This window comes from Moschus berezovskii, chromosome 20 (genome assembly GCF_049115385.1).
Source record: "Moschus berezovskii isolate FMDL1 chromosome 20, NW_MosBer_1.0, whole genome shotgun sequence".
NCBI lineage: Eukaryota > Metazoa > Chordata > Mammalia > Artiodactyla > Moschidae > Moschus > Moschus berezovskii.
Genome location: NC_142479.1, coordinates 62,928,519 through 62,941,645, shown reverse-complemented (window position 1 = coordinate 62,941,645; position 13,127 = coordinate 62,928,519). Strand labels below are relative to the sequence as shown.

Genomic DNA, 13,127 nt, shown 5'->3' with positions numbered 1-13,127 from the left:
AGCCGGGGTGGAGAAGGGGTCTGGAGGTCTCACCTGGCGGAAACTGGAGGCGGGCCAGGTGGAACGAGGTGAGGTCCTAAGATAGATGCTGGAGGTGGGGGTGCACAGGTGCCCCTCACATGCCCCACCTTGCTCCCCCCTCACCACCCCCTCCCCCGCTGCCCCGTGCTGAGGAAAAGGCAGGGGGAAGAGCTTCCCAGAGGGGTCCCCCCACTCAACCTTACCTAGGCAGGGCCAGCTTACCAGGCAGGAAGCGAGGGCTGCAGGCGTCAGTCCCCCCACCCTGCTCTGGGAAGACACCCGCACCCAGGCACACTGGGGGCCCAAGGTCACTGTCTCCCTCACCAGGGTGTGCCAGGGACAGCGGGGTAAAGAGGGTGGCCTCCCTCCTGCATTCACCCAGTGGTCACAAGGGACTGCAGGGACCCCCACCCCACTCCAGCACAGCTCAGGCCCCGTCCTGCCCAGGGCTTCATCTGCAGACTCCAAAAAAACACACACACTTAGCATTGAAGGCTTTTTCCTTAGCTTTGATTTCTCTTAAAAAACAGACAAAAAAGGAACAAGATCATTGTACCAGCATCCTAAGCCTCAAACTAATAAACAAAAAACCCAAAACAAGTCCCCGCCCACACCCCGAAAGCAACAATAAACTTTACGTCTCTTTGGCAACAGTAACTTAGAAGCGTCCCATTTCCATTGGCTCGACAACAGCGGTTACAAAAATACTCCCTGTGCTGCCCCACCCCTTCCCACTGCCCCCACTCCTGCAGCAGGAACCCCCTGACGCTGACCATGGGGTGCACCCACATTGCTTTGGCAGCTGGGCAGGGCTGGGCACTACCTTGCAGAGGGGAGCCACGGGCACCTCCAGACGGGGCTACAGCGGCAAGACTGCAACCTGAAAGCCCCCCATCTTTCAGGCTGCCCATCTTGGCCCCTTTGCAGGGCTCCAGTGGGACCCAAACAGGAGCCGGCCCAGACCCTGTGGGAAGGGAGAGCTTACGGTCTAGCTGATTCAGTGAAGGGGAAACAGCCACCGACTTGGAGCAGGGACACCTGAGCCAGGTGACCTCTTCTTGCACTGAGCAAACCCTGAACCGGCAGAAGGGGTGAAGCAGGCAGGGCGAGGCCGTCCCAGCGGGCCTGTGCCTGCCCTCTCATCTTCAGTGGGGACACAGCAGCCCGCAGTGCACCATAGGAACCACGGGCAGGGCCAAGCAGTCTGACAGCAGGGTGGAGGGGGCAGCTGCGGGGGGCGGAGGAGGGGGGCGTTGTAGGGCATCCCCAGGGGCTAGCAGCAAACCCACGTGTCCAGGACAGATCTTGCCCCCAGGGCAGCACAGGGCTGCTGTGCACAGATGCTCCACTGTCCAGGGCCAGAGAGGGGCCTCATCCCGCCCTGCTCCTGCAGGGTGCAGCAAAGGGGCACCAAAGCGCTGGAACCTGCTGCTGCTGCTGCTGACCACGGCCAGGATCAAAGTCCCCACCACTCAGTCCATTCTCGATGCTGCCAGGGACAGGACCAGCAGAGGCTCCAAGGGGGGCAGGGGCCGCCTGGGGCTCAAGCCTCTTTACAGCTGCCCCCAGCACCTGCTGTAGGACCTGGCAAACACATGAGTGTTTGAGGAAACACTGGGGATTCAGGGACTCCCACCTGGCCTTGATCCCTGGCTTAGGGGCCACTGAACAGCTGAGGCTGCAACAGGCCTGCCAGCCTGCTTATCTAGATGGGAGCTAGATAATTGATCCTTCCTACCGCATCACCAAGGACCTGGCCCAACAAAACTCAGCATCAGCCCTCTGAAATTCTAATAGACCCAAACAGGACTGGGCTGGCCAGGGTCACATACCCGCCTCCTGGTGAGCTGTGCTTGTTTAGACATCCATTAAGGACACACTGTGTGACAGGCCGGCAGGTCCTTCCCTAGCAGCTGCAGCCACAGGTCAAAGGCAGCAGGGGGAAGGGCTGGGTCTGCCTGGGGGACAAGACGACTAGGGGCATCCTAGTGGAGCTGAGCTTTCAGGGAAGCCTAGCAGAATGGGGGTGGGAGGTGAAGGCAACTGGGCAGGGATGAGCCCACTTGGTCTGAGGCTGACAGGAGTGGAGCTTGGAGGGAGGGGTGAGCTAAGGCCCCTAAGTAGGGCCCCATCTGGGAACCTGAACCACCACCACCACCATCTCCCTTGGACAAGAGCCATCAGATCTGAGATGTGCGGGAGGGTGCGGGCATCTAGCCTAGTCCTAGGAGGGCCCAGTCAGCTCTATCTGGGGCACTACATCTCCCCAGGGAGGAGAGGACACACACCAAGGTGGCCACAACAAACAGGCCTGACGTTACTTGACCTCTCCGAGCCTCAGTTCCCCGATCTGAAAACAACTTGTCCAGAAAACAAAAAATAATGAGCACAGGGCCTCGGCGCCCAACAGGTGCCTTACCTCCCACGGACCCGGAGCCCGAGTCGGAGACGTGAGTGATGGAGAAGCGGGACACAGGCGCTGGTGAGACGGTGAAGCGCGAGAAGGGGCTGGGCGCAACGGACCTGGGAGTCTCGGCGGGGATGCGCGAGGCCGGCTCCTGGGCCGGAGTCAGCATGAGGCCATCATTCCACTTGAACTCTCCGTCTGCGAGAAACCTGTAGTCAGTTGTGGATGGGACGGGGAGACCCCGCCCAGAGCGTAATGTCACGCCCCGCCCACGCCCCCCAGATGAGCCACAGGCCACGTCTCCCCGCCTCTCTACCAGGGCCCGCCCCTCCGCTTCGCCCCGCCTCCACCAGGGCCCGCCCCCTCCGCCTCGTCACGCCTCCACCCGGGCCCGCCCCTCCGCCTCGCCCCGCCCCTAGCTCACCCTGTTCGGTCTCAGGGCCTTCGGGGGAGGGGTCAGCCCGCCGTGGCCGGCAGGAGGCACTGGGGGAGCCTGGGCTGCCCGCTGGGAACGTGGGGGGTGACTCCTTGGCACCAGGGAAGGGCTCCCCGAGCTCTCGGGTGGGACTTTCCTAGGGGAATCAAAGCAGCACTTGTCACCCAAGGCTTCCAGTCCCACCGCAGACCCCCCTCTCCCCACTCCAGGCACCAGGGCGGCTGCCCACCTGGTCAAAGAGGTAGACAGTGACGTCGTCGAAGAAAGACACAGCTTTCTTCTTGCGCTCCAGGTCCTCGCAGAAGGCCTCGGACAGCAGGCTCGGCATCTTAAGCAGGCTGCGCAGGTTGCGCGCGCTCTGGCTCTCCGCCACCACCACTGGCACGGGCGGCACCTCCTCCTCGCTCTCCTCGCTCGGCTCCTGGATGCTGTAGCAGCGGAGCTCTTCGTCCGACTCGTCGCTGTCCTCGCTGTCCTCCTCTTCCTCCTCCAGCCGCCCCTCCGGGGCCACAGGAAGTCCGGGCAGGGCCAGGCAGAGCGGGGTTCTGGAGGCACCTGGGCCCCCTGTCCGTTCCTGCAGGTTCGACCCTGACAGCAGACCCAGGGTCTCCTGGAGCTCCGAGTTGTGGCTTTCTGAGCTTGGCCGGACTGGAGTCAGCAAGAAAATCTTAGAATTCACGGGGCTGGGCATGGGCGGCACCTGGGCTGGGTCTTGGGGCCAGGGAGACTCCTGCCTGGGGCCTGTGGGGCAGGCGCTTGGCTCTGGGGAAGAGTCCTCAGGCAGTGACAGTGGCAGTGGTGGCACCTCCCTGGGGCCAGTGCCCTGTGCCTCCCCGGGCACCCCCAGCTCAGGGGAGGGCTGTGCAGACTGCAGCCTAGGGCTCTTCGGGCTCTCCAGATCAGGCTCCGGCCCGGGAACCGGGACACCTCCATGCTTCTCCTTAGGGGCTACAGGGGGCTCTGGCTCCGTGTCCAGGTCTGAAAAGTAGGCAGAGTCGCGGTAGGGATTCTTCTCGCTGAGGCCACCTAGGGAGGCAGAGAGCCGAGTCTCGGGCCCCGGGCTCTCACCCTCTGAGGCCAGCTCCCCAAAGGCCTCAGGCTCACAGGGCTCGTGTGCCTCCTTGAGTATGAACTCGGGGGACTCGTAGTTCTCCGTGTCATAGCCGCTATCCAGGGCTCGGAGCTGCCCGCCAGGGGTGCTAACAGCTGATGGGCTGAAGACCTCACAGCCGCCATCACTGGCTGAGGACGGGATGTCCAGGGAGTCCAAGGAGTCGGGGGTCCCCACCTGCTTCTGCAGGGAGCGGAAAGCTGGTGTCACGTCTAGCTTCTCAGCCTGTGGGCCGTCGCTGGACAAGTCAGTGAAGACACCAGAAGTGGCCTCAGTCGTGTCCTCGTCTTCACTCCCTGGAGCCTCCAGCTCAGGGGAGCTGCTGCCGCTGTCATGGGTCTGGGCTGGTTCGGTGGCAGGTGCCTGACTTCCAGTGGGCGTGGGTGAGGCAGGCAGGGTGGGCGGGGTGCTGGCCTCCTCAGCAGGAAGTGGGGCTCCCTCTTGGGATGGGGATGGGATGGAGGGAAGGGGCAGTTGGAGTCCAGCAGAGCCCTCGGCCTCCTCTGCAAGCCTTGGCTCTGCCTGGGGGCTGTCACCCCCACTTATGGCTGCCTCTGTCCAGGGAGAGGTGACCAGGCAGGGAGCAGGTGTCAGGCCCTCAGCAGGATACAGATGGGGGAGGCCGAGGCAGTGGCCCAGCTCCTGACCCAAGGAGGCCCCCTTTGGCCCAAGGAGAGACTCTCTGGGATCCTCTGGGGTCAGAGGGTGGCCCAGCTCAGGGATGGCCCACAAGGTCTGCTTCACACCAGGGCAGCAGTCTGTGTAGCCTGAGAGGCCTGGGACCCAGGATTCCGGTGCTCGACTGCCGCTGTTGTTGTTGGCAGACACGTTGGAGCTCCAGTGTCTGTACTGGGCGGCTCTGGACGCATCAGCCTCCCCCAGCTCCTCCCCACCTGGAGACAGTCGGTCCCCAGAGCTCCGTGAGGGGGATATGCCCAGCGGGTCCTCAAAGAACGGGGGGCAGAAGGCCCCCACACCCCAGTCGATATCCTCCGCTCCAGGCTCTGCCAGCATCGGTGTCTCCGGTGAGGGTGAGCGGGAGGCGCAGGACAGGTCACGGGCGTGGCTCTTGCATGGGTAGTAGTCGCAGTGGCCCCAGGGGCCATCCGCGGGCGGCGCATGACCGAGCAGCGGCTCCATGACCAGCGAGGCGGCCGTGCTCCCGTCGGAGTCATCATCGTGGTCACTACCATCGGGGCGCAAGGCGGCGGCAAGCGTGCCGGGGGCACAGCCAGTGCAGTCGGGGTCGTGGTCCGCGGCGGGCGCAGGGTCTTCCAGGCGGATGAAGTACTCACTGCCCACCGAGGGGCTGTGAGCGCTGAGCACCGGCACCACGCCCGGCGGCGCGCCATCCGGGACACAGAGCTCCTGCAGGCGCGCGTCTCGGCCCGGGCTCAGGGCGCCCTCTGGTGGCGGAAAGGCCTCGACGCCGCGGCCCGCTTCCCACTTGTACTCGAAGTTGAGGCCGTGGCTGGTCTCAGTTACTGTCAGCACGTCGTCGCCCTCCGCGTGGAAGCCGTCGCCAGCGAACTGCTCCAGCAGCGGGAAGGAGGAGGTGGCGAGCAGCTCGCCCGTGCCCCCCAGGGCCAGGCCTGCCCCCGCTAGCCCGGCACCTGCGCTGCCCCCACCGGGCCGCAGGGAGCGCCAGCGCCGCTCGAATTCCTCCTCCGCCTCGGTGGCGCCCTTGGCGCACAGGTAGGACAGCAGCAAGTGCACCTCCTCGGCCGTTGGCCGCTGCTCAGGCTGCAGCCAGCAGAACTGCATCACCTCGTACCTGCGGGAAGGGATGCCCCGGGGCTCAGCCCCTGCGCCCCCACAGGTGGTACTGCGCAGCCAGGACCGCAGCCCCCAAGGACTGAGCCAGTCTGCCCCCAGCCAGTCTCCGTTCCCCTCCTGCTCACACTCAGGAGCCCCTGGGGGTAGTTAAAGGAGTCTCCTATAATGGGCTCAGTGATGTGGGCGATGGCATGGATCAGGGCACGGTTCCCCGAGCTCATTTATCCCTGCCAGGCCTGCAGGCAAATGTGTTTTGGGTAAAGAAGCCATTCCACTGAGGGCACGGGAGGTGGCCCAGAGGTCACTGTTAGCTAGGAAGCAGCCAGGGCGAGCTGGAAACACAGGTGGTCAGGAAGAGCCACTTAGGCTCCAGGAACCCGGAGCACCCCTCTCTGCCTTGGCCTTCCCGCCGGGGACACCCTGCCCCTGCCTGGCACTGGGGGCCTCACCAGCGGTCGGAGAGGGTCAGCTGCAGCTGAGGCTTGGGCAGCTTGAGCTGCTGTTCTCGGACAGCATAAGCCAGCACCTGCCGGTCCGAGTGGTGGGGGTAGGGCTGCGCTCCCAGTTCGAAGAGTTCCCAGATGGTCACGCCCAGGGACCTGTGAGGATAACGGCTATCAGAGGGCTGTCCAAGTGTTCACAAAGACTTCGATGCCAAGGGCAGCTCCCATCATCACACCCGTGACCAGAAGACGGCGCCTTCCTTCAGTAAACGGGCAGGATGTGCCACCTGGGCAGGTCTGAGCCCATGCCAGCGTGCCTGCACAAATAAAAGCCAGACTGGCCTCCCACCAACCAAGTCCGTTTGTTCGTTCTTTCATTCCCGTGCCAGGCTGAAACCCAGACCCCGCCAGGGGCAGGAGCTGCCCTGGAGAAGCTCCCGGTCCCGCCAGGCTCCTGCAGAGGCTGGAGGGAGGGAGTGGGGGGCCTAGGGACACCCCAACCAGCGTGAGTGGGCCAGGGGAACTGGCCGGGCAGTCGGCACACTAAGGGCTGGGGGAAGGCAACTGGGATCCTTCCAGGGGGTGGTGGCTTCCGCCAGCTCCTGGGGGCCCCAGGCCATCCTGGGAGGCTGGGGGCTCGAGGGACAGAGAAGGTTTGGCAACAGAGAAGTCACAGTGGCCTTGGCCAAAGCCATCTGGGGACACCAGTCAGTGCTGGTGAGCGAGCAGGCAGGGGAGAGTCAGCCACACGGAGAGTCGAGCAGGGAAATGGAGTGTCCGCGTCAGGGGCACAGTTAACGGCTCGGGGAGACCCCTGGAGGAAGGAGGGCTGCAGCCTGGATCCAGGCCCTGAGGGTTCATCAGGGCAGAGCAGAGGGAGGCCAGACAGGCCTCAGGCTGGAAGGGGGCAGGAGGGGGAAGCAGAGATGGGTCAAGGCCAGGAACAGGGGCCACCACGGCCAAGCCTCTAGAGGCTGCAGGACTGGGTCCAAACACCTGCCCAGCCTGGCACCTCCAGGCTGCGGTCACAGGAGACCCCCCAGCCCCTACACCCTCTCACGGGAATAGGCGCCACCACGACGCCCCACGTCTCATCAACTTGCTTCTCTGACCCTGCTTCTCCGGGCGTCAGCCCAGTAGATCCTGGGAGGGGAGAGGGGGGCAGGGCTTCCTCCACAGGCCCTGCAGCTCTGCCCACCCCGCTGCCATGAGCCTTGGCACCAGTAGCAACAGGTGGCTCCAGAACCCCCCTGACCTCACCTGGGGCCGCGTTAGGCCACCTCCTACAGAGCAACAGGGCTGGACAGACAAGCACAGCCTCACACACGCGGCCTTGCCTTGAGTGGCCAGTGTGCATCCCCTCCAACACCAGGGAGCCTGCGGGTGGGCAGGTGGGACTCAGCCCCTCAGTGCCCCAGGTCCTCACGGGGACCACCAGCCCACACTCACCACACGTTGCTGGCCTTGGTCTGGTCCACCACCAGCAGATTGCAATGCACTTCGTCCACCAGCTCAGGCGCAATCCAGCGCAGCGGCACCCACAGCTGGTCAGCCGTCACGAAGTAGTCCTCCTGTTGGCACATGGGACAGGGTCATCCCGGGCCGCACGGCTGGCCCTGCCCTGGCCCGGCCCCCCCACTCACCCTGTATTTGCCGTGAGACAGGCCGTAGTCGCCGATCTTGACAGTCAGGTCAGCCGTGAGCAGACAATTTCTCAAAGCCAGGTCACTGGGGGGGTGGGAAGGTGGGGTCAGCCGGCGGTGCCGACAGGGGGCGGGGCGCGTCCAGGACACCGAGGGGGCTAGGCCGCTTGTCACCGAGCGTGTCCTGTGTTTGGTGCGTGAGTGTAAAGGGGCATCCGGGAGGCTGCCCACCCACCCTCCCCTTTCCAGAGCCCCAGCCTGGACACTTGGAGGGTCTCAGTGGATGGGGCAATACACGTTAGAATGCAGACAAGGGACACAAGGCCCAGGGCCGGCTGCAAAGTACCCGAGGGCCCTCCGTAGACGGGGCCTCCCTCACTGGAAGCCGATCCACTCCCCTGCTTCTCCTCAGACACCAGTCTGCTGACCTGTCCCTCGGGGGCGAGCCAGCCCGGGGACACAGCAGTCTGCCCCGGCCCACTACACTGCCACCCTCCACTCCCTGGAGGCAGGCATCAGTGGAGAAATGGAGAGCCCCGGGGCCCTGCCCCGGCCCGGCAGGGGGTGTTGTGGAGTACCCGCCCAACGGGACCGTTCACCCCCACCTTTATCTCCCACCCAAGGCCAGCCTTGGCTACTGGCTTCCCCCCTGCCTGCCTGGTGGCCCCATAGGAGTCTGGGGCCCAGGGCACTGGGGCAAAGGTGGGCTCAGCACCCATCGGCCAAAGTGCTGCTGTGCCGGGAGCCACAGATGGGCGCTTGGGGTGGGGTGGGGTGGGGTGGCGTGTGGTGGGGTGGGCTCGGCGGGCAGTCGGGAGGCTGGCAGCTGCCCTCTTCAACAAAATCACTGATGCTGGAGTTGCGTGTGTCATCACTCAGCACCAGGATATTGTTGGGGAGGACGGCCCGTGCGCTGTCCAGGGCTGGCGGGGCCACGTCCATCGCCACTTCTTCAGGCACGCCTCCCTAGGCCAGACCCTGGCCCGTCTTTCCGACTTTGAGGGCCAGGGCGGGAAACAGGACAGAGCACCCCTCCCCCGGGGCCTGAGGGAGACAGAGGAGGGTGGGGGCCAGCATGGGGCCACTGGGTAGCGCTGACCACAGTGGGGGCAAAGGGTGGGTCTCAGCCCTACCACATACCTGCCCAGGCGAGCTGGACAGAGGGCGTCCCCTCGATTAACCCTCCTGTAGAAGCAGCTGTCCAGCTCCCCTCTGCCTGGTGCTTTTTATTGGATAAAGTCCCTTCACACGGTGGTCCCGAGAGGCGGGACAAAGCCTAGCCAGTTCACCGAGGACCCCGTCCCGCGGCCCCCGGAGCAGGGGTGGGGCCAGGCCGGGAGCCCGTGGGCCGCCCCCACCCTCACCTGTGGACATAGTCGTTACGATGCAGGTGCAGGACGCCACAGGCCACCTCGCAGGCCATGCGCTGCAGGGTCAGGGGGTCGGGCGCCATGGACTCAGCCACCCGACAGCTCCGCAGGTAGCCCTTGAGGTCCCCCTGTCGAGAAGGGTAGCACCATCACCTGCCGGCGGGGAGTGGCTGCCCGCCCCCAGGGCCCTTCCTCCCCAGCAGGGCCAGTGGGAAACCAAGCGTCCTGCTAACTCTGCAGGGCCACTGCTGCCCAGTGAAGCCCCTGTGTCCGCTCCCCAGAGGCCAGCCATCATCAGGATGATCCTATAGGCCGGGGACACTTTCTCCAAGCTGACCCCTGGCCCCAGGCAGCCCTGAGGGCCAGCGGGGCCACATCCTGCCTCGGGCCACATGAGCTGTGATGCCAAGCCTGGACAGAACCCAGAGCCGTAACCAGAGGGTTCACGGGCAACCCCCTGACCTGCTGACAGCGCCCAGCTCCAGGGGGTTCCGACCATCCTGGGGAAGCCCTGCGAGTCCAGAAACTAGACAGTGGGGGGTACTCATGTCTGAGGAAGGGCACCTCCCTGTGGGCAGGAGGCTCAGCTGTGCATGTGTGTGTGTCTGTCTGTCTGTCTGTGAGGGGCCCTGCGAGGCCATGAGCAGGCACAGTCATTTAGCAGGCCAGAGACTAAAGTATGAGCAAGGCCATGGACCAGACGTGAGGGCTTTGAGCCCCCCAAGCGGGCCAGGGTGCCCCTCGGGAAAACCGCCATGACTCCGAGCAGCACAGGCAGATCAGGGATGCGGCTGCCCCCACCCCACCCCAGGCACCGTGGAGGCCCAGCCCTGACAGCTGCCGTCTCTATGGCGGTGGGGTCACCTCCCTCCTCCCCCAGGCCACCTCTGGAAGGCAGTGGTTCAGGGCCACCTGGACCCCACTTTGAGGGGGATGTGAGGCCCACAGGGTGGGCTGAGGGGTCCCTGGCTCCGCCAAGACCCCTCTGCAGGATGCCAGTCCCATGTTCCAGAAGCACAGGGCAGGGACTGGGGGGAGCCGGCTACTCACCATTGGGCAGAACTCCATCACCAGCAGGTAGGGCGTCACCTCAGCGCACTGGGCCAGGCACTGGAGCAGGTTGCTGTGCTGCAGGGCCCTGCGGGAGCCAACAATCCACCCTTGACTCGCACTCAGGGCAGGGAGGGAGTGAGGGGGCTGGCTCTGCAGGGCACAGAGCTTGCCTTTGTCTGCAGGGCCCACAGCCCCACCTCCCGGGCAGTGCCCCACCCCAGCCCCTCCAGTGGAGCCAGTTCCCAGGGCCACCCACCTGTAGGGCTGTGCCTCCTCCAGGAACTGCATCTGCTCTTGCACGCTGGCGCTCGCCTTCAGCTCCTTTACCACCACCTGGGTGCTGCTGATGCCCGAGTTCACCTCCCCCAGGAACACCTGCGGGGCATGCATCTCCAGGTGGGCAGACACCACCCTCCCCAGGCTCCACCCCCAACCTTGCTCCTCCGGCCAAAGTTTGGCTCCTTCTGTGCAAGCTGGGTGCGTGCTAAGTTGCTTCAGTTGTATCCGACTCTTTGCAACCCTATGAACTGTAGCCCTCCAGGCTCCTTGTCCATGGGCTCCTCTAGGCCTCAATTTACTCATCTGCAAAATGGGTTCCGGATCCCTCCTAGGCAAACCCTCCTGGCTGTAATACTCTGTCTTTGGTGTCTGCCTCCCCCAAGGTCCCTAGCTGTTCTCAGAGCTCTGGGGGTCTGCCGTGAGGAAGATGGACCCACCATCCCCCCTCTGCCTGGTGGTCAGGGTGAAGCCAGGACCAAAATGCTGCTCCCTGTCCCTGCCCAGTCAGAGGTACCTCCCAGCATGATACCAGGATCTGCGGTGAAGGGGTGCCAGACCCAGAGGCCCCCAGGGAGGGCTCAGGGGGTGCACCTTAAGAGAAGACCCCAGGACTGGGGAGGTTTCTAGAGGAAATAAGTCTCCAGCCCGCCCACTCCACCTGCTAGGCAAAAAGGACCACGCTGCCAGCCTCTGCCACCATTGACCCCGGGGACAGCAACTCACCTTCCCGAACCAGCCGTGGCCAATCTCCTCCAGGTACAGAAGGCTGTGCCGGCCCAGGTCTGTGGACTTGAGCAGCTGCACTGTAACAGGACAGGGGGCTCAGGGATGCCAACTCAGCCTCCATCACCGCCCCATCTTCTCTCGCCTGCCCCCTAAAGGGGCTGCCTGCCTGGCCTGTTCTGGGGAGCCGCCTGGAGCGCCCTGCTCCCTCCTGATGGGGGCTGCCATCAGGAGCAGGAAGCCTGCTGCCCAGGGGAGCTGTGGACCTGCAAGCCACACCCAGGCATGTTTCTGAGTAGGTCTGGGAAGGCTGTGCCCCCACCTACAGGGACAAGCCAGGCTGCAGACAGCAGGGCCTGGAGCCGGGACCAGCGCACAGGCAGGGCTGGGCAGGCAGTGTGGCAGGGCGGAGGCCTTGGGGAGGAGGGCAATGGAGTGGCCCGTCCCCTCACCCCTGCCACAAGCTGGCAGTCCAGCGCCAGGCACCCCAAAGGCTCCTTTGTTGGGGGCTGCTTGGCACAGCCCTGTACGGAACACACTGGGCCCATTCTCCTGCGGGCTGGGCCGGGTGAGGTCAGCAGGGAGGAAGGGTCAATGAGAGCCCCAGAGGAAGGGCCAGAGCTGCTGAGCCCACCCACATGCCGCCTGTGCCCCAAGGGATTCCCCGAATTCTGCTCCCACGCCAGCTGCCCAGAGGGCCCAGGAGGCAGGCTGAGCTGGCCAGCCAGTAGACTCCGAGGGTGAGGGGCTGTTCCCGGGGACTGCAGGCCCCAGGCAGTGCTGACCTTGATGCTGAGCAGAATTGGGGGTAAGGGGTCCCTTTGGACCCTTTGGGCCCCCCTGGGCCCCAGCCTGCTGCCCCCTCCATCTCCAGCCTGGGGTCTCCCCGGGCAGGCTCAGCAGCCCTGACAGCGGACCCTGGGGCAGTGATAGAGGAGAGTATGCTGACTGCCAGCCAGTGGAAAAGCTCTCTCTCTCCTGGCAGCTGCAGGGGGCAAGGTGGGCTGGGCCAGGGGTCTTGGGGTCTGCACCCAAGGGGCAGTGCCCATGGAGCCAGGTTGGGGAGCCTGAAGACTGGGCCTGCCTGGGCCATCTTCCCCCGCAGTGTAGAGGGGTGGCCCTTGCTGCCCAGGTTTTTAATCCTTAACCTCTAGGTGGGTTGCTTTCCCAGCTTCACCCAAATCTCTCCCCCTCCCCAGAAGCAGGGTACCCAACAGAGAGCAGAGCTGTAAAATGGAAATGTGATCACTGCCCTCCCCTGGGTCTCTGTCCCCCTCTTCCCCAGGGACAGTCCCCTAAGGGATGGGAGAAACTGGATCTCAAAGATTCCTCAGGGTCCCAGGCACACACTGCCAGGGGCAGTTGTCAGGCCCATTCCAGGGATGCAGTGTCCCCTGAGGGGACCCCTTGGTCCATAGTGGCTCCCAGTGTCAGCACAGGTGGAGACTCCCACAGTCACCCAGGAAGGTTGGAGGGCCTCCTAGAGCAGCCACCCCTCCCTCAAGATTTTATAGGGTGCTCCTGTGGGCCCTGAAATTCCTGCCTAACTGGTGAGTTCTCCTCCAGGAGACACTGGTGGGGGTGGGGAGCGATAGTCATGGGGCCTGGAGGCAGGGCCCAGCCCTGTATCTTGGAAGCCCCCCAGCCCAGGATGAAGGCTGGGCTCCAGGGTGGGCAGCATCGTGGGCACGACCCAGTAGGGCCCAGAACACAAGCCAGTGGGACAGGCCGAGTATCACAAGCCCCGGTGCCAACAGAGTGCCCCCCCAGCACCTGACACCCCACTCTGCGCCTGGAGGAGCTGGGGGCAGGCTCAGGCCTGGCCGTGAAGCTGTTGGGAAGGGTTCCTGGGGCTGGAGACAACC

General features: G+C 64.6%; 1 protein-coding gene across 2 annotated transcripts in view; it reads right to left on the bottom strand.

Annotated features, from left to right (window-relative positions):
- Positions 1-607: 607 nt before the first annotated feature.
- Positions 608-13,127, bottom strand: part of LMTK1 (lemur tail kinase 1) — a 39,459-nt gene continuing 26,939 nt past the window's right edge. For both annotated transcript variants that reach the window (XM_055408375.2, XM_055408377.2), the window contains exons 4-14: positions 11,263-11,342; positions 10,517-10,635; positions 10,258-10,345; positions 9,202-9,335; positions 7,838-7,922; positions 7,644-7,765; positions 6,201-6,350; positions 3,094-5,749; positions 2,853-3,000; positions 2,441-2,626; positions 608-1,605 (exon numbers count right to left, since the gene is read on the bottom strand). In XM_055408375.2, coding sequence (XP_055264350.2) covers positions 1,565-1,605; positions 2,441-2,626; positions 2,853-3,000; positions 3,094-5,749; positions 6,201-6,350; positions 7,644-7,765; positions 7,838-7,922; positions 9,202-9,335; positions 10,258-10,345; positions 10,517-10,635; positions 11,263-11,342 — 3,809 coding nt within the window. In that variant the 3' untranslated portion in view covers positions 608-1,564. The remainder of the gene's footprint in view (positions 1,606-2,440; positions 2,627-2,852; positions 3,001-3,093; positions 5,750-6,200; positions 6,351-7,643; positions 7,766-7,837; positions 7,923-9,201; positions 9,336-10,257; positions 10,346-10,516; positions 10,636-11,262; positions 11,343-13,127) is intronic.